This window comes from Fistularia commersonii, chromosome 21 (genome assembly GCF_037954325.1).
Source record: "Fistularia commersonii isolate RoL2024-O1a breed Wild chromosome 21, RoL_Fcom_v1.0, whole genome shotgun sequence".
Classification (NCBI taxonomy): domain Eukaryota; kingdom Metazoa; phylum Chordata; class Actinopteri; order Syngnathiformes; family Fistulariidae; genus Fistularia; species Fistularia commersonii.
This window is the reverse complement of record NC_141304.1, coordinates 15,758,159-15,784,079: the sequence shown is the minus strand read 5'-3', so window position 1 is coordinate 15,784,079 and position 25,921 is coordinate 15,758,159. Positions and strand designations below refer to the sequence as shown.

General features: G+C 48.1%; 4 protein-coding genes across 4 annotated transcripts; 1 reads left to right on the top strand and 3 right to left on the bottom strand.

Annotated features, from left to right (window-relative positions):
- Positions 1-757: 757 nt before the first annotated feature.
- tmem167b (transmembrane protein 167B) lies at positions 758-5,314 on the bottom strand. The gene is made up of 3 exons (XM_086169088.1): positions 5,174-5,314; positions 3,833-3,964; positions 758-1,731 (listed from the first exon to the last, which is right to left on the bottom strand). Exons 1-3 carry the CDS (start codon positions 5,181-5,183, stop codon positions 1,646-1,648), a joined length of 228 nt encoding a protein of 75 aa, XP_086025214.1. The 5' UTR covers positions 5,184-5,314; the 3' UTR covers positions 758-1,645.
- Positions 5,315-8,070: 2,756 nt separating this feature from the next.
- Positions 8,071-11,679, bottom strand: b3galt6 (UDP-Gal:betaGal beta 1,3-galactosyltransferase polypeptide 6). The gene is made up of 2 exons (XM_086168709.1): positions 11,379-11,679; positions 8,071-10,960 (listed from the first exon to the last, which is right to left on the bottom strand). Exon 2 carries the CDS (start codon positions 10,948-10,950, stop codon positions 9,931-9,933), a length of 1,020 nt encoding a protein of 339 aa, XP_086024835.1. The 5' UTR covers positions 10,951-10,960; positions 11,379-11,679; the 3' UTR covers positions 8,071-9,930.
- Positions 11,680-12,208: 529 nt separating this feature from the next.
- dnajc16l (DnaJ (Hsp40) homolog, subfamily C, member 16 like) lies at positions 12,209-23,742 on the top strand. The gene is made up of 15 exons (XM_086168465.1): positions 12,209-12,618; positions 12,759-12,825; positions 12,909-13,054; positions 13,246-13,421; positions 15,480-15,664; positions 15,749-15,853; positions 16,127-16,285; positions 16,711-16,841; positions 16,911-17,088; positions 18,990-19,172; positions 19,282-19,358; positions 20,398-20,478; positions 20,586-20,675; positions 20,771-20,941; positions 22,234-23,742. Exons 1-15 carry the CDS (start codon positions 12,431-12,433, stop codon positions 22,724-22,726), a joined length of 2,430 nt encoding a protein of 809 aa, XP_086024591.1. The 5' UTR covers positions 12,209-12,430; the 3' UTR covers positions 22,727-23,742.
- On the bottom strand, positions 23,635-25,846 carry cdab (cytidine deaminase b). The gene is made up of 4 exons (XM_086168466.1): positions 25,350-25,846; positions 24,516-24,627; positions 24,212-24,269; positions 23,635-24,125 (listed from the first exon to the last, which is right to left on the bottom strand). The coding sequence occupies exons 1-4, from the start codon at positions 25,519-25,521 to the stop codon at positions 23,988-23,990; spliced, it is 480 nt and encodes a 159-aa protein (XP_086024592.1). The 5' UTR covers positions 25,522-25,846; the 3' UTR covers positions 23,635-23,987.
- Positions 25,847-25,921: the final 75 nt, after the last annotated feature.

Below are 25,921 nucleotides of genomic sequence, written 5' to 3'. Positions count from 1 at the left end.
CTTAACTGCATGTGGTTGCCCTTTTTGCATGTGAAATGGCAACAAAGTTGAACGTAATCTAACACATAGTATGTAGTAATTCATAGTAATTCAATTTAATACATTCACATTCTGCAAGTCGATTTAAGGAGTGTTTCACGGAGCACTCAAAAATCCTTATCCATCCATGTCTCTTATTTTTATGAAATAAGCCGCTGAAACCAGTTTGTAGAAGAGCGGGATGCGTGAAGGCCCTTGCTCGGACGGTTCTCTCAGAACACCGACCAGTGACAGTCGGAGCAGCAACCCCCCACTTCAAGGCGAGACGCCCGGAGGAGGAAGAACTTCATCACCCCTTTTTGTTCCGTCGTCGGCAGCGTCTCATTTCTTCTATGAATATTTAAGCTGTTATTGTATCGCGTCAGCTAGTAGCATGTAGCAGCGCTAGCCAACTTGTCGAGGCAGAAGGCCGTCCGAGGTTTCTCCACACGGTACAAGGCAGCGATTCCTCGGTGGAACTTCTCTCCTACGTGGACAGTAGTTTATTTATTGATGGAGTCAGTGGATGTGTCGAAATGACTTTAAGAAGTTGCAGAATGAGTTGCATGGGAGTTTTGTAGAGTTGAGCAGAATCCATTTTTTATTGTAAATCCATTCGGTGTCTTGGCACTGATGATCCATTGTTGTTCATTTCTGTAAATTCCATGTTCTGTTGATTCACACACACACACAGTTTTGCTGTTATCTAGTGTTACTAGAAAAAAAACAACACACAGAATTAGTCTTGTTTCTATTTTACTCAAAATTGCATCACATCCCCTCACAAATAAAAGTCTTCTTCCCCTAACAAAGAGCAGGCGGGAGTATTAACCTTTGAAAGAAGAAGCATGGCGGTGGTACCAAAACGCACCGCCCCATATTTGGACTTTTCAAAGTTATTATTCCAACTTCTAAAAGCAGGCGTGTCACCCTCTGATTTCAGGTCGGCCCTTGACGAACAATGTGAAACATTAAATTAAACAGCCTTTTCCTGCTGTGGAGACTCATGATGAGCTTCATAGATACAACAGACACTTGTGCAAAATTTGTTTGGAGCAACTGAAAAAAAAAAAGGGTAAGTTAAACAGAACAGTGGAAACGAAATCATTATGCGGTGTACACAAAATATATATATACAATATATATATATATGTTAGATTTATCCTCCTGCACCTCAACCCATAAAGAAGTACAGAAGAAACAGCGTAGTAGGAAGAGAGCGCTATGGATCACTCATAACCTCTGATGAGTCAGCATTGGTCATCTTTTGATTCAACTATATACATCTGGGTTTATTTTAGGTGGTACAACAGGGGAGTGCAATCTTTGACACTTGTAACGCGCCGCCCTTCCAGACTCTGCACCAAACCGTGTTATTGATGGATGGAAACGAGAAACAGTGGCTGGGGGGGGTCGGGGGGGACGACGGGCCGGCTCCTCTCTACGTGAGGGGTTGGATCGGGGCGCCCCGACACCAGAAGGGGGCGGCACTGGCTCGTCGGAGATCCACAGAGCGAGGGGGGGGGGGGGGGGCTTTGCAGGTCGTACATATACTAGTGGTGTCCTGACACACGAGCGTTGAGCCCGACCCCCGGCCCGTTCCAGTCCTTTCCCATCCTGGACGCTTCTATCCTTTCAAGAAGACCACATAGAACGCCATGACCAGACAGGAAATCGCCACGCCGATGTGGAGCCGCGTCCCGATGACTGCAGCTGAGGAGAGAGGAGAGTGTGTGTGTGTGTGTGTGTCAAGAAGATTTGTGCAGGAAATCAGAGGTAAACACATTACAGAGGATTCTAGCAAGGTCCGTCACTACATCGCTGGTGGTGGTAATGGGAACGGGTAGGCAACTCAACAATAATAATAATAATAATAATAATATCCCAATAATTGTGTGTATATCCTGTGTCTTTCTCTTGTAAAGCGTCTTTGAGTACCATGAAAAGCACTATACAAATCCTATGTATTATTATTATTAATAACCACGCACACACACACACACATGCAATCTGCTCATTTGCAAACCCATTTCAATCTCTGTGTTCCAGCTCATTCTGAAATACAGATTACGATAACAGTGCTCATATCTGGAACGGCCTGAGTCGCCTTTTCTGTCGTCCACCAAGTTAGGCTATGAAGAGTGTGTGTGTGTGTACGTTTGTGTAAGTCTTTGTCCAAAAAAAACAAAAAAAAAAAAAAAAAAAATCCAGCTTACTGTTCTGTATATTTCCTGTGCATCTTGTATTTGCAAGTGTTATTTGCAGTCCTTATGTCCTCTATTGTAAGTCGCTTTGGATAAAAGTTTGCCAAATGTAATGTAATGTAATGTAATGTCTTTAAGCCTAAATGTGGACTTGTGAACGACGGATAAGATCACATCCGTTTCAATTACATTCACCCTGAGCCTGAAGTTCCTTCAAATCCGAAAAAGTGCAACAAACCAATCGTGAAGTCGTATTAATCCATATTCTGCTAAACACGAGTTCCGATTTCCCTGGGAGCAAATCCATAAAAAACAAAAGCCCTCGCCGTCAGAGGGTCCGCTAACTTCGTGTCCGCTCTAATTGGCTTAAAGTCCGTTCCCGACGCTCAGGACTTTCCATGCAGCCAATCAGAGGCTCCGTGCCGAGCTTTCAGAGCCTCTTCGACGCTGCTTTACGACTCGCTTTCATTCGGCACAAATTCACAGGAGCCCTTGAAAGCCATCACACTCACGTCTGAACAGTGACCGTCACGCTGTTTCCGGTGTTGGTTCCAGAGGTGTACAGTGATCCCTCGCTATAACGCCGTTTACTTTTCAGTTTCGCTACTTCACGGATTTGCATGGTGCATTGTGTTCTGCATTCTGAGTGGCTAAAAAGTCACTCCGCTTCTTCTCTACCTGTGCGTCAATAACGTCGCAGTTTAATATGTACACGTACGTAAAACAGCTTGCAAAATTTACATGACGTACGTGCAAATTCTCTTGCAATTTCGAGTTTCTCTAAAAACCCATAATGTTGACAAAACGCTCTGGAGCGACAAAAGCACCTTGCAGGGCCCAAAAGGCAGCGGAAGATGCTATCTATCGCAGATAAAGTTAAACTTCTGGACATGCTATGGGAAGGTAAAAGCTATGCGGCAGGAGGTCGGCATTACGGAATGAATGAATCTTCCGTTCGTTCCATCAAGAAGGAAGAAAAAAACATAAGGACGACAGAAGCAATGTATAATAGAGTATTTAATTGTATAATAATTGTAAAAAAAATAAAGTTTCTACTTCACGGATTTTGCCTATCATGGGTTCTTTTCCGAACGTAACCCCCGCGAAAAACAAGGGTATACTGTATTCCCCATTTGCTTCCCCTTTGGGACGATTTGAAAAATTCTTCAAGCCTGTGTTGGAGGCAGCACGCCAGCAGATATGGATCACACCCATCAGACATTTGAATTAAGAGCATAAGTGGGCATAAGTGGTTCTCCATTAAAATTAATAGCACTAATTTTTCTGAAAACAAGCGCGATGCCTCATGGAGCATCCGAGACTGTCCGTCTCGGACAGCCAAGTGTACGTGGCTCCAAACAAAACTCTGATGTCCTTTCCAGAGCAACAACAAGAGGTAACTGCTGAGCTCTGTGGATCCCATTCACCACTTTAAACGTAGATTTCAACAATTATCGTGATAATGACAGACAGAAAACCCACAGCACATCAATCATTGCATTTTAACTTAGAGACATTCAAGTTAAAATCGTACGAAAATCAAGACATCATATAATGACGACTATCCAGCGATCACAGAGGAGTCTCAAATCCACCTCAAACAAACCCACCTTTGTAGAAAACTCCCCACACTCCTTTCTTCTCTGACAGCAGCCAGCTGTTGAGGCGAGGCACCTTTTTGAGGTACGCACACGTGCAGATGAACAGCAGCCCGAACACCAGGATGCCGTCGAGAGAGTACACTGTAAAAGCGAGGGAGACGGGAATCACTCAAGAGCTTAAGAGTGCAACCGGCGGGTGCTGTACACACTTATATAGATCGACACAAGGATTTCAAAAAGATGCAACTTGGAACACAATCTGCTAAAATTCTGAGTTGTGACAGGCTACATTAAAGACTCTTTTTCCGTGCCTATTTTTTTTATAGTAGCTTATAAACCTACCTACAAATATATAAAGGTTATGTATATATGTGTATAGGTTATACACAGACTAATATTTTGATGCGATCCTGTAATCCATTTGAAGAATTTCAAGCTTTACATTTTTTTTCTGCTGCAAACTCCAATGTAATTAAATCAGAAACAAATAAATACTGTATAGCAGCAACTTTCGCTTCCTTTTTGGAAACATAGTGTGACAAAAGTAATTCAACGTCAGTGCGCCGAAGCGGTCTCTCTCTGTCGTTGGACTCCTCTGGTCCTACCTGAGGGCTTGGGTTTGAATCTGGGAACCATCCAAAGCCCTGCAATTACAAGTGCTTACAAGAACTAACACAATGGTGGGAGGCTGTTTTTAAACTCCTACCACATAGAAATCAAACTGGTGAACCGGTTTATTCGGGGATTACACCATTAATTTGTGCAACACGGGAATAATTGCGTCTTTGAGTGCAGAGATGCAAACCAGATCTCAATACTCATGAACAGGTTCAACAACATGAGCAACCGAGTACAGTCATTTCTAGGCGTGTGTCTGTTGCTTTTCCAGTCATTTCAATTAGCAACATAAACACATCGGCATTCAAATAGACTTCGTCTAACCGACCGGGACAAGGCGAGTTGTTGACTGTTTATATTGCATCTATTGCGTCTATTCGAAAGTGATGCAAGGGAAATATATTGCATGTTTTTTATCTTATTCTCATGCAACCATGTGGATTCGGTGACAGTAGCTGTCACCGATCCCCTGGAGAAAGCTATTTAGCAAGTTGCGGGTAGGCTGCCAGAAACACACACATACACACAACAACAACAAACAAACACAAACGAACAGGTTTCCCCTAATGCCTCGTTTCAGTAACTTTTCAATGTATAAAGTAAAAGTGTCACAAGTGAGCAGAGTAGCCCGACTTGTGGGTCGCCCAGGGCCACGTCTACAGCTAGCCCGACGTTAGCTTCCTGCTCGGAGGCTGACACCTCCTACGGCGGCTCCGGGACAAAAAAACTTACCATTTGTCATGTTCGCAGTTTTCTCTTACACAATGATATGAAACGGTTTCCTTGTTTTAATTAACAATTCATCCCGTTCTGTAAAGTAGAATTCAGTCAGAGGGGAAATAGTCTACTTCATAGTCATTCCGTCAACATTTCCGGTTTCTGCTGCTGCTTCTTCTTCGTTGTCTTTGACGTCACTCGCAGCTTGTCAACAGACCGGCGCGCTCTTTAGGGCCCCCTAGTGGTCGGGCGGGGAACTAACATTTCCAAAACAAAAATGTCGTATTTAGTAAACAGACGATCAGTCTCTGTGAGAATGGTCACTTGACAAATACGGCCATTTTTTAAAAGAGAGGAAAAAAATGGCGGAAAAAACCTTCGTGAGTTCTGGTAAATAGCGTTGTTCCACTTTGTTTTGTTTACATGCCTTTCATTGAACTGGAACAACAGCTCTGGGCCTCATACTGCAGGCAAATGTCTGGACCGACACGCTTACACTTGTATTTTCAGCCAAAATCATTATTTCAGATTTTGACTGAAGAAATTGTTCTACCCAACTGCAATCACACTCCTGGTGTTTATTTTTCTTGCACTTTTCATTCGGCACACCCAGTGCTGTACTGAACTCTTTACTTTTTACTCCTTACTTTATAAGCAACCCGCAATTTGTCAATGTGGACACTCAAAACTGCACTCGACTGTTCGCATTTCAATCTGCACTTTACGAATTTGCAAAACCAATACTGTCCTTATTATGCCTTTTATATATTCTTTTGTCTCCTGTGTACTTATTGTACAGGGAAATGCATATCCTGATTGTGCAAATCCCAACTAACGCTTTGAATCCTGGAATCCTTAAAAACAAAACAGTCATTGGTCTCCCAAGGTTTTATTCTCAGAGAGGCCGTGGCAAGCTTCTCCGTGTGTCGCTATTATCCGTCCGCTTCCATCGACAGCAATCGATCATTTCCGAGCACAAACGCAGTCGCATGAAAAACACATGATCAAAATGCAATACGAGTGCGCGTTCGTCGAGAACACGTCGGGCTTCGATATTTATTTGCATACGGCGTTTCCTGCTAATTGTTTTCAGATAAAATCCCTCGATCGGGGATTTGAAAAGTACTGTTCCGTCGCACTTGCTTGCACTGTGATATAAGGTAGCTTCACAAAGTGGCACGGCATTTCCAAAATAAATGCAAGACTTCTTTGCTCAGGATGTCGTCACAAAAAAAGAGGCACGGAGGACACGGGAAAGCGAGGGAGTCATCGCTACGCCTTTCACACTTTCACAGCGACACTCTTTGACATTCAGGGACGGAGAAGCAAACATGCAGTTGAACTCCAGTGTTACTCATTACTATTCCTTTGTCAGACCCAGGGCCTCGGATCGTGGATGGATTTTCGTTTTGGCAAGCGGTGAGGTTGTTTGCTTCCCACACAAAGGCGAGGGCCGCCGTGCGTGTGCGCTGGGCGCGTAATGAGCTCGGCCCGAGCAGAGGGAGCCGGGACGACTCCAAGGTGATATTTGCTTTGTGCAATATGCGCCGTCCCTTGTGTTCTTGATTACAGTTTAATATCATCCGTCTCACTGAGTGTAACGGAGAAGAGCCCCGGAGAAGGGCCGGTCGCACATTAAAAGCTCCCCGCAATAACGTCGATCTTCTCTTTTGGTAATATGGAGAATTATGATATTATGAAATGGAAGAAAATATTTGTGAAATGTCAGGAGAACTAGGGTTTTAGTTTGTTTGTATCCCGCTTCCTATTTCCCCCGGGGAAGCGATCCGATGGACGTCTACTGGATCATCTGCAGCGGATACGTCGGTAAATATCACCGCCGCAAATCGAGCTTTTCAGTGTCGTGTCCGAGTGTGGCCATCTATTTCTCAGCCCTAACCTGAAGTCTGCTTTTACTTCCTGACTGGCTTTTGCACTAAACTGTCCAGAAAACCCTGCTGCTGCTCTCTATAGTCTAATTCAAATGATATATTTATACATTTCAGGTTGTTTAAATCTGTCATCTTTTCACCTCAGTCCCAGTAGATTGTATCCACTACACTTTCTACTGTTTGGTTTAATGTTTATTGCACTTTTCTGTTACTGTGCACGCTATTGTTATTTTGTTCATTTCACAACGCTCTGGAAAAGTGAGAAACGTCTTCTCCTCTCTGTATGTCTGGTTCACGAGGAGATATTGCAAATCAGACTGACCAGTAGAATTGCCTGAAGAGATCAGCGATGTCACTATTCTGCACATTATCGTTCCGTTTCATAGCCACTTACTTTTTGGTGTTCCATTTTTTGTCCTCTTTTTAACATTGTATACGTACATGAAGATGTTCGCAGTATATTAATTTTGCATCCAAATATGCCAATGCCATGTCTCCTTGAGGCCTTCTGTTTCCACTGGTCCCCTCTGGACTTTTATTTTTGATGACTTTTTAATCCCTCAATCTCCAACTCAATTTCCAACTCCTACCGGTCTGCATGTCGCAGTGCCCTTGGGCAAAGCACTTTGAAAGCCCTGTATTCACAATTTACAATTGTACCCTTAATTATATTAAGATGAAATTATGTGACGCAGAATAATTTGAAAATAAGAGATCGTGTGTTCATTATTTTAGTCTCCCCTCGACTTGCGATACCATTATTTCTTTACATGACGAATGTAACTGCCTGAAGCAAATCCAGACTTCTTCCAGAGTTGAAAAGACGGGCGTAATCATTATCACTGATTGACTGAATATTAACCGAATTCCAATGTTACAGCAAATTCATCTCAGCTTCCAGGGATGCATTACTGTCGGGAATATCGAGATGTCATCTGCAAAACTGAGAATACAACAGTCGGCATGTTTGAGATAACCGTCTCTAAGTGTCACGAGAAAAAAGGCAGAAGTCCTCCAGTATTTCATGGACCGAGCTGCTTCCTCTTGTTTTATTAACAGTAGCATCAAGGCAAATCCTTTCAACGCAGCTGCCTCTTTAAGACAATTCTACAGGTAATCATGCATGCAATGGACGGTGGAAGTGAGGAGCACATTTAAAAAGTTTTAATAGCACATCCAGGGAGGCACGACATATACAAAAAAAAAACAAAAAAACAATACTAAATCAGAACGGGCCGGCGATAATACGAAGAAAAGAGTCACAAAATGTAACAGCAGCCACAGAGATGAGCTTGACATCAACTGTTTCTTTCTCGCGGCACCGCGATATCATCCACCCCAGATTCCAAAACGCTGAACCGCACGTGAATTTGGGTTGGCGAGCCAAACGTTAGAAAACATAGATGACGCCATCATCCATGGCTTCTTAGGAGTGTTTGAAAGTTTTTAAAAAAGTGACCGAGTGCCAGTTGGTGGCGTACATCCCGCCTTTCAGTGTGAATGTGCGGACATTCGCAGTCATTTTCTCTCCGGTGAGTAAATAATGCAAATATAAAACTGTCCGCAGACGCTCCAGTATGAGAGGGAATAAAACATATTCACGCCTCTTTTTCACACATTCTGGTGCCTTTCCAACATATGAAAACCTTCCGTACCGTTTACCGTGAACACGAGCGAGCGCTTCTTTGCAGTTTGTCCGGTGGATGCGAGTCCCCGAACATCTACGGCGTTCCGCATTCATCTCCGATATCACACCCGTGTCTTGTGTTAGCTGCGTAATAAATTAATAATAAATAAAATACCAAATACTTTCACGAGACAAAACGGTCGATATGGTGACGGCAGGATTATACTCTCCCCTCCGGTAAACGGGAATGAAAAAAAAAAAAAGAACAAAATAAATTAAAGCATATCTTATGATGTGAAAAGAAAAAACGACATCCAGGCAGACGCACGGCAGAAGGAGCACAGACGGAAGAGGCGGCGACCATCGTGGCGAAGAACCGACGTGACCGTCGGTCCGGACAACAAGGCTCACAGTACGAAGGACGCAGGTCTAGAAGGTCACACAAGGCCAGAGAGGGATTTACTCGGGGGAGTTTTGTCAAAAGTCATCACAAACACCACTTCAAATTGTGAAACTGTCACTGGGTGATAGGAAGAATCCCTGTTCGGTCAGTGGAAAGAGCGACAAGGTCATTCTCATGAAAAGAATCCGACGCCGGTGATCGGGGACTGGTGAGACCTCTCATTTAGTAACATGACAATTTAAAAGAAGAAAAGCTGCAATGATCTTCAAGGAATGTCTTTCCAGGAGAAGATCTAAGTCCAGTTTCCGAGACACACCACCGTTCACACATCTGGGCAATTTAGGGTCTCCAATGAACCTCCTGCATTTCGCTGGAGAGAATTAACAGTGTAAAATGGGTATTTGATATAATGCCACCGCTCTGTATAATGAATGGAGTTTTAAATGACTGAACAACATTTGCTCCCTTTAAAAATGAAAAAAGAAGAATAGGTTTCCCCAAAGGGCTGGACTTTTGTTTTGGCTCTTTTTCATTATCTGTGACAGATTTTGAAAAGAACACCTGGGATTGAACAAGTGGAGGAAATGTGTTGATTCGAGTGTCTTGTTTTTATCTCCAGTTTGAGAGAAAGATTTCATGAGAACAACCGGAGCAGCTCCTTCTCTTTATTTGAGAGTCGCAATGCAAATCTGGAATTGTTGAATTTGTTTTCCTGAATTTTGCAATTAGGTGGAACGTGCTTCAACCATGTAGTATACTAGTTTCACAATTGTAAAACGGTGTAAGGACAGGGGACCGTCTAAGAAACATCAATTGGAGACGCCATCTTTCTTCGAGGAAAGGTCAGAAATTAGGGAATGCCGTCCTTCCGCTGGCAGCACTGGGAGGGCGGCACGCTCCAGTCGTAGACGTAGGACAACCGCAGCTTGACTTCCTCTTTGCAGAGCTTGCCGTCGCGCTGCAGAGTCTGGTGCTTCTCCAGCATGTCCTCCAAGCTTTGCTTATGCGTCACCAGGTATTTGTTGTTGCAGCCGCGGGACTTGTACTCGGTGTCAAAGCGCGGGTCGTGCGTCCGCCGGACCTCCACGGGAGCCAGCCAGGCCCCCAGTGACACGTCCTCGCTCTGCCACGTCTTGAAGAAGCCCGCGTTGAGGTGCACGTAATGCACCAGGTCGGCGGAGAGGACGTAGCCGCCGCCGAGCGCGTAGGGCAGGTAGTAGTCGCAGAGGTCCCACGTACTTTCCTTCCACTTCCCGGCTGATTTCACCCGACCCCTGCCGGAGAAGAAGCCCCAGTACAGCCGGCTGGGCTCCTTTGCCCTCAGCTCCTCCTTCAGGAGGTCCAAGCGGGCGAACGTGTCGTCGTCTGCTTTCAGGACAAATTTGAACTCGACATTCTGGTCCAGCCAGGAGTACATGTGAAGGAGCTTCAGCGTCAAATTTTCGTACGAGTCTCGCAGGTCGGGAAGCAAGAGCAGATCCTTGTGCCGGCCTTGTTCGGTGTTAAGGTTTTGGAGGTCATCGCCGGAGAGCCCCTGTGTCCCGACCACAAACATGGCCAGGACATCGGAGTCCCGCTTGGCCAGCCACGTGCTTCGGATGATGCTCCTGCGCTCGGTGTACTTGGGTCCGGTTGTGATGAGGACCGCCAAGAAGGCGGAAAAGTCTTTGGATGCGGAGGAGGGGTCGTGCGGCTCTGGGTGGGCTTTTAAAGCACTGGCACGGGGGGCGAGGCCCGGCGGCTCCTGCTGGCCTTGCTTCAGGGTTTCGGAGGTACATTTGGCCAGGAAGACAAGAACTATAGCGAAGCTGCAAACGGTGCCGATGACCAGGGCTGTCTTGTGGCGGCACAAGAGGCGAAGTAAATTCATGATGCCAAGTCTGTGATACGGGAGAGACCCAACAAGGGTAATCAGAAATACAACTTGGAACTAGGTCACAAGGAAAGTAAATCTATCACAGTAAATTGCAAATCTGTATTTATGGATGACGTGGATTACTCCCATCCTCTCGTTGATGACATTGGTTCACCTGAGTGCGGGCGCAGGGTAGCGTTTACAACCATTACAAATGCAAAGGACAATGTTTATAGTTAAATGTGTGACACTAGTCTGGCAGACACACATGTATACAAAGTGTGTGTTTACATCAAACGAGACACCTGAACTGCTAAGAGCATCACTACAATTTTGAGTTTTTGTTTTGCACTGTTGGTCGGTAGCTGTTCTCACATTATATATGAATTTATATGCGTGCGTTTAGCAAGTGTGCGTGTGTGTGAGGGCTGCTTGTAAGTTACCTGGATGATAAAGCGCCTGTGTCGGCGAGCAGAGGCGGCAGCTTGGAGGAGCTAGTGTCGGGTCAGCTACCGACGGGGGACCGCCTGCGCACTTTGGGAGCTCATCCCGAGAAGAGAGCACAAACACGGGGCGTCCATGCTGGACCACCGCGGCACGGAAACCAAGGACTTTACCAGCGTTCGTCCGTTATTTCATAAAAAAGAGATAGTTTACATAATATGCGAAGTGAGCTAGCCGTCAATTCATCCCCCCCACTCTGACACTGTGTGTGTGTGTGTGTATACCTTCAGCCGCCGTGACGAAAGCGGAAACGGAAGTGAGGTCACCGAATGACGAAAACGGAAAAAAAGGCTAACTTCATGGATTTTTATTTTAGCAAAATAACGTCAGTAAAATTGATTGATACGTCTTCACACGGATATTTCACAAGAAAATAATTTAGATGATTTATTATTATTATTAAAAATCATATGTATACCGCACACATATTCTATGTGCAGGAAATACCGTATATTAGACCGGAAGTTACACAATGAGCTTCATCATAAATGTTGAAATGAAGCCTTTTATTTGGCGTTAGATTAGAGATATTAATTCTCTCTCCTTGCCTACGCGTGTTTTTCTGCATATCTTGTTTGAATGTTTAAAAAGTCCTATTTCTATGACTCGATAAAATCGCCATATTTTGAATTAAAACATGAAGACCTCGTATCTTATCCGCTATTTACCAAACGCATCACCGAAGGCGGATCGTAAAATACTCCTACAATCCGCCTGAAAACTTTACTTGGCGTCATCAGCCGTCGAGACGTGAATATTTTATTTTGAAAAGTTGTACCGGAAGCTCCGTGTTTCACCGTGGACCGTCCACAGACATTTCGAGTGTCCAGTGCAAGCTAGGGAAGTAATGTCCTCGTCGTGGTGAAACACGACATTAGCATTTCCACGGACGCGTCCATGTAAGGGATTAGCTTGACTGTTTGTTTATTTATGCTAGCGGATAATTGAATGACGGTGCTTGACTAGGCTAGCGACGGTTAACCGACAAGGAATGACGGTTAAACGGAACCGCCGACATCCTTGGACATGTCCACTGGTGCTCGCCATCTTCCTGCTAGCTTCGTGGGGGCCGTGGGTGGAAGCGGCTTCTGGTTACGACCCCTACAATATTCTGGGTGTCAGCAGGAGCGCCAGCCAGGCGGAGATCAAGAAGGCGTACAAGAACATGGCCAAGGAATGGTGAGTGACTGACTTGACGCCAACCCGAGCTAGCAGGAACATCTTGGCTGTAGCCTGTCGTCTTCATGCAGCCTTCTTCATGGAGTCCACCTGACCTGCTGCTGGAATCAGAGAAGATTGTGGTGTTTATTTTTTTGCAGGCATCCGGATAAGAACAAGGATCCCAAGGCTGAGGACATGTTCATCAAGATCTCCAAGTCTTATGAGGTTGGCGACAGCGGTCGGGATCTCTCCTCAGATACCAGGAGTGCAGTCTTCTCATCTTTTGACCTCTTCTCTCCTGTAAACAGATCTTGTCAAACGAAGAACGCAGGGCCAACTTTGATCGCTACGGACAAATGGAGGACAACCAGCCGTTCGGCCAGTCCCCGCATCAGGGCTTCCGCAGCTTCCAGAACAGTTTCTATTTCGATGAGTCCTTCTTCCATTTCCCCAGGTACGGGGCATCTTCAGATTGCTTTGCTCGGGAATCCAACCCAGAATGTTTGGATCCGAGCCGCCCCCCGGCATCCCTTGTTAAATACTAAAACAAAAAGTGTCAGTTAGGAAGGGAAGCTTATCAGTATAGATGGTTGTTATGATGACTGTTTGTCTTCTCCGGGGCTCACTCTCTGCTCCTTCTCCTAGGTCCAGGGACTTTGCGGACAGCAAGTACCTGCTTCATCACGCGCAGTTTAACAGCGACATCCTCCCAGACAGTCACAAGAGGCCGTACCTCATCAAAGTGACCTCCGAGTGGTGTTTCGCCTGCATCCACATCGAGCCCGTGTGGAAGGAGGCCGTGCTGGAGCTGGAGCCGCTGGGTAAGGCTGCTGTGCACGTCAGCGCGCTCGCCGCTCTTTCTGGGAAACATCTGTTATTTCTGAAACCAGTTTTACATGAGGGCGATGTTTGCTCTGTTACGGTATGTGAGAATGTGTCGCTTTCAATAGAGAATGAGAAACTGATAAAAGAGGAGTAAACACGAACGGTTTGTTTTCCTCGGAACACGACGAAGCTCCGGGAAAGACAGCCGATCTTTGCGCTGCTGGTGATCGAGCCGGGATTTGCAATTTGTGGTTGTTAAAAATGAAACCCGTCCACTCAGGTTGGACGTCGACGTGCCAACGCCGTGACGACCAGAATGATTCAGATTGAAAATGAAAGCGTTTGCTTTCGAGCGTCACGCTGGAGCCAAAGGGCTTGCATATTAAAAAATTGCATATTGGTAACACTCACTCGGGTTTCTGTTGTCCTGATAAAACCCCAGATACACGTTTCCCGTTTGTCCTGATGCTGCTGCAGAGTAGCGTTCACTCTCACAGATTTTTAACTTCAATAAGCCACAAGAAATTGATTTAGGTTTTCAGTGGGAGGCTCTTTGGTTGATAATCACTCTGTCTTCTGGTGCTTGATGTGCTGCTGGTGGTGTTTTCGGTCCTCCGTGGCACTGGACTCCAACGGCAAACAGGATATGTGGTTTTTCTGAGCCGTTTCACTTGGTCCTGCACACTGAACCGCAGATCCCAGCGTTTATATAGCGGCGAGGTGAGACATCATCAGGAGATGTTATTGTCGTGATGTGAGCTTTTATCCACACTGCACCCTTTGCTGAGGTCACACCGCCGCAAGATGGATTGGACCTCTGGGTTGCTTTCAAGGTGCTCAGACAGATATTTGCTTGCTGCTCCTCAGGGTTCTTTTGGCAGACACGTCCTTATTTATGACACAGCTGCACAGCTCCAGCCAATAGCCAGTAACCATGGATTGATGAGAAGTTAGTCAGAGATTTATAAGTCAAGCTTTGATTAGTCTTTCAACCCCAAATGAATTGAAACTGGCATTTAGAACCTACAGCTGATTTCATGCTAGTTATTTGCCTTGTATATTTCTTAATGCAAACATGTGAAAATACTGGGCAATATTTTCTTCGGTCTGCACAGCAGGGGCCAGCAAATAGGTTGCTGTGTTATTTACCTAAATAAAAAAGAAGCGTGTGTGATATTTAATGAAAAGCACATACCCGTCCTGCTATCCACATGTCATTGACGCTAACAGGCTGCATCCGTGATGCTCTGTCCCTGGAAACAGGACCAGATGATAATTGTAAAGTAGTTCATAATCTGTTCATATCCCCGGGCGCTGGCCGCTGATGGAGTGGGGGGAGGGGATCGGCGTGTCAGTGTGAGGAATCGCAGGGCTTCACGCAGGAAGCCAAAGACAGAGGGTGTGTCACCACTTCACATCTCCAGCTGCATGGCGGCGTGCACGCTTCTCCTCAGCGTCCAGCCCGTGGCTGATTCTGAATCATCACCGCTTATCCCGGTACCGCCAGCAAAGGGGCTCGTCCGCACGCGCGCTTTAAAAGCGATATATTCTACAGACGGAAGATTAGCCTTCTGTATTTCCCCCTAAACGGTCTCTCAGAGTCGTAACCATTTTGAGACTCTTCAGTCCCTGTCTTAAATGTTGCCTGAGAATATTGGCGGAGGGCCGGCCCGGGGGACTCGTGCAGACACATGCATCTTTCATGAACGTGCACCATCAGGCAAAGACGCGCTGCTTTCAGGCAGATCAATAAACGTCCCACGGCATGGAGTCATCCTTCTTTTTATGCAAACTGGTTATTGCAGATTAGAGAGCTTTCTTTAGGGGACGCGTTTCTGTCATTGGAATGGAATTAGACTAAAAGAGCGATGTTAAATTGTTAGCAAATTAAAAAGTTGGTATTTTGAGCGCTTGGTCTGGCATATGTTTTTGTGTTTGTCTCTTTACACCAGTGATTCTGTGTTGAAGTGCAGTTTTCTGCTCTCCAGTAGGAAACACAGCGTTTGTATTTTATGAATTGTCCTCTTATTATTATTTTTTTTTTTTTACCTCAGGCGTTGGCATCGGAATCGTGGATCTGGGTTACGAGCGTCGCCTGGCCAACCAGCTCGGGGCTCACCGGGCTCCCTCCATCATCGGGCTCGTGAACGGCAGAGTGACCTTCTTCCATCAGGCCGTGGTCCGGGAGCACCTGAGACAGTTCGTGGAAGACCTGCTGCCCCAGAAGATGGTGGAGAAGGTAACCGGCCCACCTGGTGTCACCGGCCAGCGGCTCTTCAACATTAAAAAAGGTGTCTCTTGACATGCTGTGTGGTGTCTCCAGATCACAGATAACAACTGCCAGTCCTTCCTGGATAGCTGGCATGTGGAGAATAAACCCGCCGTTCTGTTGTTCGACCAGGTCCCCGTTATTCCTCTGCTCTACAAGGTACATGTCACCATATATCCACACAGTTCTGCACACACACACACACACACATTCATGTGTACATCTTCAAAGTGCATCACGTGACGGGACACCAAGCTTCTCTTGGGAAGCACAAGTCTGTGCTGACGTTTGTGCTTGGAGATTCACTAAGCAATAATCAAGGTTTCCACACCCGAATGGGGGGAAAAAAAAAGCACTTGGTGATCTCTGGACTCTGCTTCACGACGTCTTTTCTCATTTTGATCCCCCTGATGACGTTGCCCGTGTCTCCAGCTCACGGCGTTTGCCTTCAGGCACTATGTTCACTTTGGCTACGTGGACCAGGGCGAGACGCACAGCGCCAAGATCCTGAGGCAGTTCAACATAAACACGTACGCGCCCACCATGCTGCTGTTCAAGGAAAACACAGAGCGGCCGATTGACATCATCCAGGTACACACACACACACACACACACATACTCAATTGACGGCACAAATACACAAACATCTCTTTTACTGTAGCTCAGTGTTGATGCTACTTCCAGGCATCACATGACCTCCAGCTCTACCTGCCAAGTTTATATTTATACATCCTCCAGGGTGTATTTCTGTTTCACTTGGAGGTGCTGAAACCAGTCCCTCCACAAGGCGTTTTGTATATCTGTCCCTTTGTATCTATATCCTTCATTTGCGTATTCCTCTATCATTGTTATTTGCATACGTTCCTACCCTGCAACGCGGCTGTGACCGTTAATAACGTCCATCTCATGATATTTTCTGTGAAGAAAGTGGCAAACATTGGATTGTTTTGAAACAACGTTCAGCGTGGTTCTGCTCCACAAAGCGTCTGTCCTCTCCTCGCCTCTCCTCGCCTCAGGCCAGGGGGATGAAGCGGCAGATCATGGACGAATTCGTCTCCAACAACAAGTTCCTCCAGGTTCCGCGGTTGGTCAACCAGCAGCTGTTCGACGAGCTGTGTCCGGTCAAGCAGTTCCACAGACGGAGGAAGTAAGACACTTTGGATAGGAGAAGGTCCCTCCATGAAACGGTTGCTTCCAGTCGTCCTCTCCTCTGCAGGTACTGCGTGCTGCTCATCACCAGTGAGGAGCAAGACTTCGTCACAGGAAACAAGGCTTTCTTGGATTTTGCCACCGCGAACAAACGGGAGGTGCTGCGGTTTGCGTACGTCTACCAGCGTCAGCAGCAGCCGCTCTGCCAGGCGCTGCTTCCCAACCAGGCAGTGCTCACACCGCAGGTCAGTGGAGCACACACACACACACACACACACACACACACACACACACACAGATGGGCTCCGAGTCATTCTGAAATAGCATTTGTGCTGAAATCAACATGGATCTCCTTCATCCATGGACAGTGAAACCTCGATTTTCGAGCGCTTGGACTTAGCAGCTTTCAGCGACCCGAGCCGCGGCTCAGTGGACGTTCTGCTTTGTGATCAGAGTTAGGAGCAGCGGGATGAGTGTTTGACACACACACACACACACGGACGCTGCTGTCTGCGAAGTGGCGTTTAAAGATGGTGGGACGCGCTACCCGCCCTTTGCTAGCCTGGAGAGAATCATGGAAAACACCAGCGAGGCGTGTGTGTGGTGGACTGGTCCGTGTTGTGGGTGAGATACGGTGGCCGAGAACATTGTCCGTGAGAAGGCAGGAGATGTTTACGGCAGTTTGATGCGGGACGACGGGAACCTGGACGGACGAGGTGTCGGAAGAGTCATTGAAAGCCGATCAGGGACGTTTTGATGGTTTTAGAAAAAGCGGCTTCACTCTGTCCATAAATGGGGTTTAGACATTAAATGTAGCAAACCGTGTACATTACATTTAAGATAAGATAAGATAAGATAAGAACAAATTTATTTATCCCAAAGGAAATTGTTGTGCCAGAGTTTCAAGCAAAAACATAACAATAATAGATAATAGTAGGAAGGAGGGAGAATAAGAAGTACAATAAAATATAAATTGTCAAGGTTAAGGCTATCAAGTGTTTTAAGCTCTAAAGTACAAAGGTTTGAAGATTCCCTTCGGCTGAAGGAAGAGGAATTAAAAAGTCTGATAGCCTCAGGTAGGAAAGACCTCCTGTGGCGTTCAGTGGAGCTCCTTGGTGGTATCAGTCTACGACTGAACATAGCATAGCATTGTAGCATAGCATTGTAGCATTAAGGCTGGAGCCAGTAAGTAAGTTAAGGATAGAGAACCAATGAAAAACTCCCCAAACCTGGTCTGCAACCCCCGCCGGCGTCTTTTTTTCCATCGTCAAGGTAAACCCCTTTTCATTTTTTTTTTACATTTATTTTGTTTTGCTGTTTTTGGATATGTTATTTGTTATTCATAAAGAAAAAAATTAGATTTTAAACGACTATTAGACAAATTAATAGCATTTGAATTTGAAATAGGAGCGCAATGAGTTTCTGGCTGGGTCACAGAACCCCTTCTGCTCCCGGGTCAAGGGGTCAGCGAACCCCCGGCTGAGGGTTTCAGGTGTTCCTGCCAGGATCCACTCAGTCCTGTCAGATTCAGAAGCACCGCAGGGAATCGGCTTTTAGCTTATTTACAGACGTTCGAGGCGACCAGACAAAGAAAGATTGTCGAATGCGAACAAGGCGATTTCTTCAAATCTAATTCTATGGGCCTCCGCCTCTGAATCCGGCGCTCTGTGCTCGTCCCTTTTAAAAAGCGAGCCAAACGCCATCGCAGTTCATCAAATACCCGGACTTGGATTCCTCTTTGGAAATACAGAGGAAAATCCATATTGAACTGAATTATAATGCGTTTGAAACCGTCGCTCTTTGGTCTCTGTGTTTACAAACGAACAGGTGAGGAAAATACAGAGCCTTCCCATCCGGGGTTTTTGCGTCAGCGTTCGCTTTTATGTAACTTTCCTGCACGGTTTCTCAGAAAGCCGACATGTCGGTGCTTTACTCGCATGGGATTTCTGTGGAACTCTCCTGGACACACACTCAGAGTTTGATTTGGACCTGTGTTTTTTGGATTAGGGGAAAGATTACGCCAACACACTCCGCCGCACCGACGTTTCAATTGCGCTAAGCCAGCTTTACTATCGCCGATAGACCTTTCTTCTCATCGACCAACAAAATGGAAAGTCATACCAGTGCTCTTGGCCTTGTCTGACAGGTGGTGATTCTGGAGAGGCGGAGCCAGGCGGGGAAGGTGCTGTACCGCTCGGTGAGCGGCGGCTGGAACGGCAGCGAGGAAGACAAGTACCGCCTCCACGAACAGCTGGAGCTTCTACAGAAAGACCCCACGTACCTGAGCTCGGACGCCACCCTGCCGGAGCTCAACAACGAGTTTGCCCCCGTAAGGACGCGCTCTCTCCCGGCCTCCCCGGAGATCTCCGTAGATTCGTACTCGCCCCGTCACAGCTGCGCCAACCAAGCGGTAACCGTCTTTTCCATCTTCCTGCCAGATTTTCCTCATCCAGTGGCTCAACGCCGCCTACGACTACCTCCTCCAGATATACGACGACCTCCTCTATTCAAACTGGTAAGACGACGCTCGGCGGCGGCGGCCAGAAGCGGCGCGTTCTCACAGAAGGTAAAGTGAGGAAACTCCGCCGCTAGCAGGCGTTGCGCGGAGCTCGTCGCAGCTCCGTGCAACTCCATGGACCCTCACTTAGTTTTAAAAATCATATTAAAAAGATCTGTAATGCCTTGAAGTTTAACATTTCGAACTTTCGACATATCAGGAACGCGCTATCACTAGAAGCTGCAAAGTCCTACCTTGATGCCACCGTCATATCCCACATTTTATACTGCATATCATCCTGGTCTCAGGCTAACCTGACAACCCTAAAATCTCTGAGATCTTTACATCATCAAGCCCTAAAAATTCTTGATAAAAAGCCAAGGCACTACCATCGTTGCCATATCTTGGAAAAATATAAATTATTAAGTTTTGACAACTTGATCAGGTACTCTGATATCCGTCTGGTCCACAAAATCTTCCATAACGCCGCCCCACCTCCTCTTAAGACCTCCATCGAGCCTCGCTTCAAACTCATAAGTCCAGTGCTGAGGTCGGTGTCTAGAGGAGACTGCGATGTTCCTAAAAGAAAGTCTGCCTTTTCTCAATCTGCCTTTTCCTGTAAAGCCATCAAAGAACGGAATGGGCTTCCAGACGATCTGAAGATCATGACTGATTTTCACACCTTTACACGGGACGTTAAAAATTGGATTCTGGAGCTCCAAACATGCTAATGCTAACAATGCCAGACGGGTATTTTGATGACCAAAGTAACAATATCACAACAATAGCACTTTCAACTTGCAAAATAATTTTTTTATTGCCTGTTTATATATTGTATATATATTGTCTATTTTATACAGTTTTATATTTGTATTGTCCAGGACTACAGATGGAGATTATCTATGAGCTATAATCTGGTACAAACATCTTTGCCTCTGTGCTTAATGTATTTGTACACCGTCCTAATAAACTTCTAAACAAACAAACAAACAGACCGCTGGTCAAACAGCGACCCGTGTTTTGTGATCTCGCTGACGTTCATGTCCTCCCCCTCCAGGCGAGAGATGATGCCCATCCTGTCGCTGATCTTCTCCGCGCTCTTCATTCTTTTCGGCACCGTCATCATCCAGGCCTTCAGGTGAGACGGAGCCCCGAAACCCCCTTTCAGAATTCACCCGCTAAGTCTCTGAGAGCGTTGGTCAAGTGAGGCCCAGCGGAGATACCGGACCTGTCTTCTGTTTTCAGCGAGCCCGGCGAGAACAAACCCCGGAAGCCTCCGCAGAAGGAGCAGCCGCAGGCCGCAGATGACGCGTCCAGTCGGGCGACTACATCCAGGTACAGCGGGGACATGAAGCCAGCGCGGAGATGTTCACGCGTGGCGTATTCCTCCTCGCTTCAATCTGCTCCGTCCCTCTCCTTGGTTCCTGTAGCCGCCCTCCCAAGAAGGACTTTGTGGAGGTGACGGAACTGACGGACCTCACGTACACCAGCAACCTGGTCAAGTTGCGGCCCGGGCACATCAACGTGGTCCTGGTTCTCACCAACGCCTCCAAGACCGCCCTGCTCAGGAAGTTTGCCAAGGAGGTGTTTTCTTTCTCTGGGTAAGTCTTGGTTTCACACCGGTAGATTATTACAACATAAAAGTGTCAGGGGTACCAAGAGATAGAAGACTTTCAGCCAGAATGAAAGGAAAGGTGTACAAGACAGTGGTGAGACCAGCGATGATGTTTGGACTAGAAACTGTTCCAATGACCAGAAGACAGCAGGCAGAACTAGAGGTTGCAGAGATGAAGATGTTGAGGTTCTCTTTGGGAGTGACCAGGATGGAGAGGATCAGGAATGAGTCTATCAGAGGAACGGCACATGTTAGATGTTTTGGAGAGAAGGTCAGAGAAGCCAGACGGAGATGGTTGGGTCATGGACAGAGGAGGGATGGAGAATATATTGGTAGACGGATGCTGGAATTGGAGCTGCCAGGCAGGAGGTCTGGAGGAAGACCAAAGAGAAGATTTATGGACGTCGTGAGAGAAGATATGGAGGTAGTTGGTGTGAGAGAGGAGGATCCAGAGAATAGGGTTAGATGGAGAAAGTGGACTCGCTGTGGCGACACCTGAAGGGAAAAGCCGAAAGAAGAAGAAGATTATTAACAACATACTTGACCTGCAACGGAGGAGGCAGCATCCCTCGTGCAAAGATATCGGTTATAAAGGACAAAAGCTTCCCCCGACAACATGGAGACCTCACTCGCTGCTCTGCTCTCAAGAGAAACGTGCACACACACACACACACACACACACACACACACACACACACACACACTCTGCATGCAAATGACAGGCAAATGACAGGGTTTTTAGAGCAGTAAAGTTGGGGAAAGAAGCCCGACTCACATGTTTACGCCCAGTTGTCAGTCCAGCGGTGGTCCGGCCGGACCTGCACGCTCGCCTCGTCGCAAGTGAATTGTGCAGAATGTCAATCACCCGACTTTTAAAAAATACTGTTATTTAGAAATCTGCCGCGCGCCGTGGCATTTAGCAGCGCCCTCCTCCCCCCCCCCCCCCGGCAGCGCGGGGATACGCGGGCGTCCGGGGAAGCGAATTTTCCGCGCAAAGTGAGGGTTGAGTGTGATTCAGCGGCCCGAGGACGAGGTCAGCGGAGTCTTGCGCGTCCTCTCCGCCAAGGTAAATAATGACGCAGAATAGGAGGATAGAAGCGATGAGCGATGCGTTTGTGGGCGTCAGTGATTTCCTCAGAATGGATTTCAAGGAAGGGCCGGCCTTTTAAAAAGAGCCGAAAGGATGTTTTTGGGCTTTTCGTTCGGACGCTGACGAGCTATTTATCTTCTCTTGTTCTTCCCCGTGACCCCGAACCCCCCTCGCCGCCGCCGCCACAGGACGCAGACCATTCACTTCTCCTTCCTCAACGCCGACAAGCATCGCCACTGGATGCCGACGCTCCTCCTCTCGGCGTCCTCGGCGGCGCGCGGCGAGGGCCACCCCGACGAGGACGAGGAGTCCTCGGACTTCACCGGCCACGTCTTGGCCATGAACGGCTACAAGAAATACTTTTGCCTCTTCAGGCCCGTCTTCACCGGGGACGACGCCTCGTCTTTATCGGAGGCCGCGTTCGCCGCCGCCGCCCACCGGAGAAAGTCCCGCTCCAGGTCCAGGTCCAGCTCCCGGTCTCGGTCCCGGTCCCACTCCCGGGAGGAAGGGCCGGCTTCCAAACGAGGCTCGGGCCGGGCCACCAGCATAGAAGTCCATCACAAGCTGGACAGGCTGGGACTGTGGATGGAGAGGTTGTTGGAGGGCACGCTTCCCAGATTCCAGGTCCCGTCCTGGCCGTCCCTGCAGGCTGCGGCAAACCGCTCCTCTGCAGAGAGCTGAGGTCAAAGGAAGCGCCGCCGCCGCCGCCATCCTTTGTGGACACGCCTTCCAATTAAGTTGTTACTGTAGATAACCCCCGAGCAGAAACACACTTTTAAACCATTTCTCAAGGTCCCGAGTTACATCCCGGCAGTAAAGTGCGTTTTGATTACTCGATCGCCGTGAGACAAACGTTGAATGCAATTTAAATACGAAGAGATTCGTCAGGAGGCGGCGATCTAAGCGACGTTCTCCGAATGAAGAACCTTCTACTCTAACATCGGTCAGTTCTTTCAGTTGCGGCAGGCATGTTGGTGTTTTAGCTGGCTTGCCGTACAGTGGAGAAGCTCCGTCTGCAACGGAGGAAGTGCATTGCTGCCCCCCGCTGGCTGAACGCCGTCAGACGCACGCCAACTAAAACGCCAATTTGCAAATCGATCCCGGCCGAGTCGACGGGCCTCCCGTCCCTTCGTATTTAATACGCGCGCCAGCTCCGGGTGTGAACCCGGGACCCCGAAGATGCATTTGAGCTCCCCGGCGCTGTGCAAGGGAGCCGTCGGACCTGGTTTTCCAGCTGACGGCTCGAAGCGGCGCGTCGTCACCGCCTTTAAGATGCATCCGTTCGCACGTTTAAAGACGCGTGACCGACACGTTCTCGGGCCAACGCTGAGAAAGTCCCGAGATGCATGGAGCCTCTGCACGGAGAGGCACGGAGAGCCCGACCTTTGGCCTGGTTTTTGTTTTTGGGCCTTGACCTTTAAAGCGCTGTAAATATCGATGCATGAAATGAGTGAATCTGCAACCGCGCGTACATCCACTGGCATCTTACACCCCCGCCTCCCGTCCCGTCCTCAAATTGTCTTTCCAATAATGTTTGCGGTGCACTGAGACCTGTCTCGTGTGTGTGTGTGTGTGTGTTTGTGTAACGGTCCATTCAAAGACTTTTATTTATTAAACCATGTAGATACATTTGCTTTGATATTTTTGCAATTCAACACCATGCCTCTTTGAACTCAATAAATACCTTTTATCAAAAATAAGACGCTCCTTAGCTCACGGCGGAGTCGTCGGGCGCCGGGGGTTAAATCACTTTTGTCACCCGGCGGCTCAGAAATGAGCATGATGTTCTCCTCAGTCACATCACACACACCACAGCAGGTTTTATTAGGGAGCAAACATCACGCTATAAATAGAAGTCCAGGTAAAAATGAAGACGTGACGCGCAGGCATCTTGTCAGAGGTTCTGCATTTGTGTGCTCGGCGTCTCCGCAGGAATAGCGACTCAGTACTCGGGGATGTCGAACACTTTCCTCTTGGACAGGTCGTCCGGGCCGAACGACATCGGCAGCAGCTCGCTCACGGTCTTCTTCAGGTACGAGCCGTCCGGCTTCGTCAGGTAAACGTTCCAGTTGGAGCCGAACTGACGGGGAGGAAGGAGGGGTCGTCACGGCGGCGTTTAAAAAGCGTATCCGCGTAGGATTAGCGAAAGGAAGCCAGAAACGGTACCTCTCTCATGAACTGCCTGCAGCCGCCACACGGGGAGATGTACTCCTCGGTCAGGTCGCTGCAGAGCACAGCCAGGAGACGTGTTTTACAGGCACACCTTCTTGGATAACGTGACTTTTATTCTAACATCTCCCCTCTTTGTTTGTCCTCCACCTTGAGGACGTTTGAGCCCGCCGTGACCTGCGTTTGGCTAGAGGTGACGCCGATTTTGTGACACGCGGGCGTCGTCGTAAAGAGGATCAAACTAGAGCCGACGACGAGGCGCTCTCACCCGAACTCCCCCGCCGTCGGTCTGCGGTCTTACCTGGCGATGGCGATGGCCTTGAAGTCAGAGTAGCCCTCCGATATGGCCTTGGAAATAGCGTTCCTCTCGGCGCAGACGCCCAGGTTGTAGCATGCGTTCTCCACGTTGCAGCCTGCGGGGAAAGCGTGCACAGACACGGTGCGTTCTGCCGTGGGGAAGTGACACCAAAACGCTAAATAACAGGCGGTATCAGGGGGGGGGAGGTGGAGAAAGAACCAGCAACGCCGTGCTGTTTGTTTACCTCCCTGGTGGTCAAACACCCCTCTGAGGGTCTTTGCACTCGCAGCTGTTTGTCGGCTAGCCCCCCCCCCCGAGGCATTTTGCCCGAGCGACACGTGACTCTCTAAGCTTTGTCCCAACAACACTGGCAGGACAGCGGCCTCTGCCAGATCCCCCGCCCCCCCAAAACCCCTGCAGCGACTTGGCGTCGGGGGATCGCGCCTCTCTGAAAACGTGCCGTTTGCGGGCAACAGGGTTCAGCAACAGGGACGAAACGGAAGCTAACTTTTGATTCGGTTCTGACTTGAGGGGTCGACTGTCGATGACCGATTGGCCGGCGGCGCAGGAGCGAGCGGTATCCCCTGAGTCGCATCACGTTCGGGTTTTCCGATTCCTCCCGGCGGCGGTTTTTGACCGGTCATTTATCACAGCGGTTAATGAGTAACACGGTTAACTTTTACAGCTGTTTTCTTTACGATTCGCACCATTTTTCGAGCCCCCGGTCGAAAACAGCGGCCGCCGCAGAGAGCGAGAGGTTATTCGACGGCTAATTGAAAACACTAATGCTAACAGGACCTTCTCCGTCCCAGAACCCCCGAGTCCCACCGCCGTTACCTTTAAATACGTGGTTCTCGGCGGTCAGCAGAGCGGCCCCCACCCTGAAGCTGCTGTAGGGGCAGTGGGCTTGCTTCTTCACCTCGTGGGACTGGCGGATCAGATCCTGCACCACTTCCCCGGGCAAGTCCTCCATGTGCATCACTTCTCCGGCGAAATTGGCTTTGTCCATACTTGATCTTGGGCTCCTTTTTTTTTTTCCACATCCAGTGAATGGCTCTTTTGTAGCCGGGCTTTTAATGCGAGCAGGCCGGTGGGAAGGGGGAGAGGGTGCAGCCGCAGCCAATCACTCACCGGGATGTCGGCTCCCTGCGCTGTCATGGGTCGAGGGGAGGCGTTGGTGGTGTTGCCCTCACCCACTGCCTCTGCCGGGGTATTAACCTCAAATTTGCATTTCACCGTGACTTGCCCTCCCGGCTAAATCTGAAAGGCTTATTCCTGCGTGCGATACAACGGAGCTTCTCGGTGCAAAAGTCAGGAAGCGGTGAAAACCAAAATCAACAGCGGTGTATGGATGTCGCCGAAAAGCAGCGCAGGTGGAGTTTGACCCCTTTTGGGGGGAGGAGGGGATG

Bases quoted from the DNA above. Each gene is read 5' to 3' on its own strand.
- tmem167b (XM_086169088.1), bottom strand. The intron at 1,732-3,832 runs GTGGGTTTGTTT...CTCTCTCCTCAG, and splicing joins GTGGGGAGTTTTCTACAAAG to CTGCAGTCATCGGGACGCGG.
- b3galt6 (XM_086168709.1), bottom strand. From the start codon at position 10,950: ATGAATTTACTTCGCCTCTTGTGCCGCCACAAGACAGCCCTGGTCATC.
- dnajc16l (XM_086168465.1), top strand. From the start codon at position 12,431: ATGACGGTTAAACGGAACCGCCGACATCCTTGGACATGTCCACTGGTG. The intron at 13,055-13,245 runs GTACGGGGCATC...TCCTTCTCCTAG, and splicing joins TCCTTCTTCCATTTCCCCAG to GTCCAGGGACTTTGCGGACA. The intron at 20,942-22,233 runs GTAAGTCTTGGT...CCGCCGCCACAG, and splicing joins GAGGTGTTTTCTTTCTCTGG to GACGCAGACCATTCACTTCT.
- cdab (XM_086168466.1), bottom strand. From the start codon at position 25,521: ATGGACAAAGCCAATTTCGCCGGAGAAGTGATGCACATGGAGGACTTG. The intron at 24,270-24,515 runs GTAAGACCGCAG...TGTGCTCTGCAG, and splicing joins AAGGCCATCGCCATCGCCAG to CGACCTGACCGAGGAGTACA. The intron at 24,126-24,211 runs GTACCGTTTCTG...CCTCCCCGTCAG, and splicing joins GCAGGCAGTTCATGAGAGAG to TTCGGCTCCAACTGGAACGT.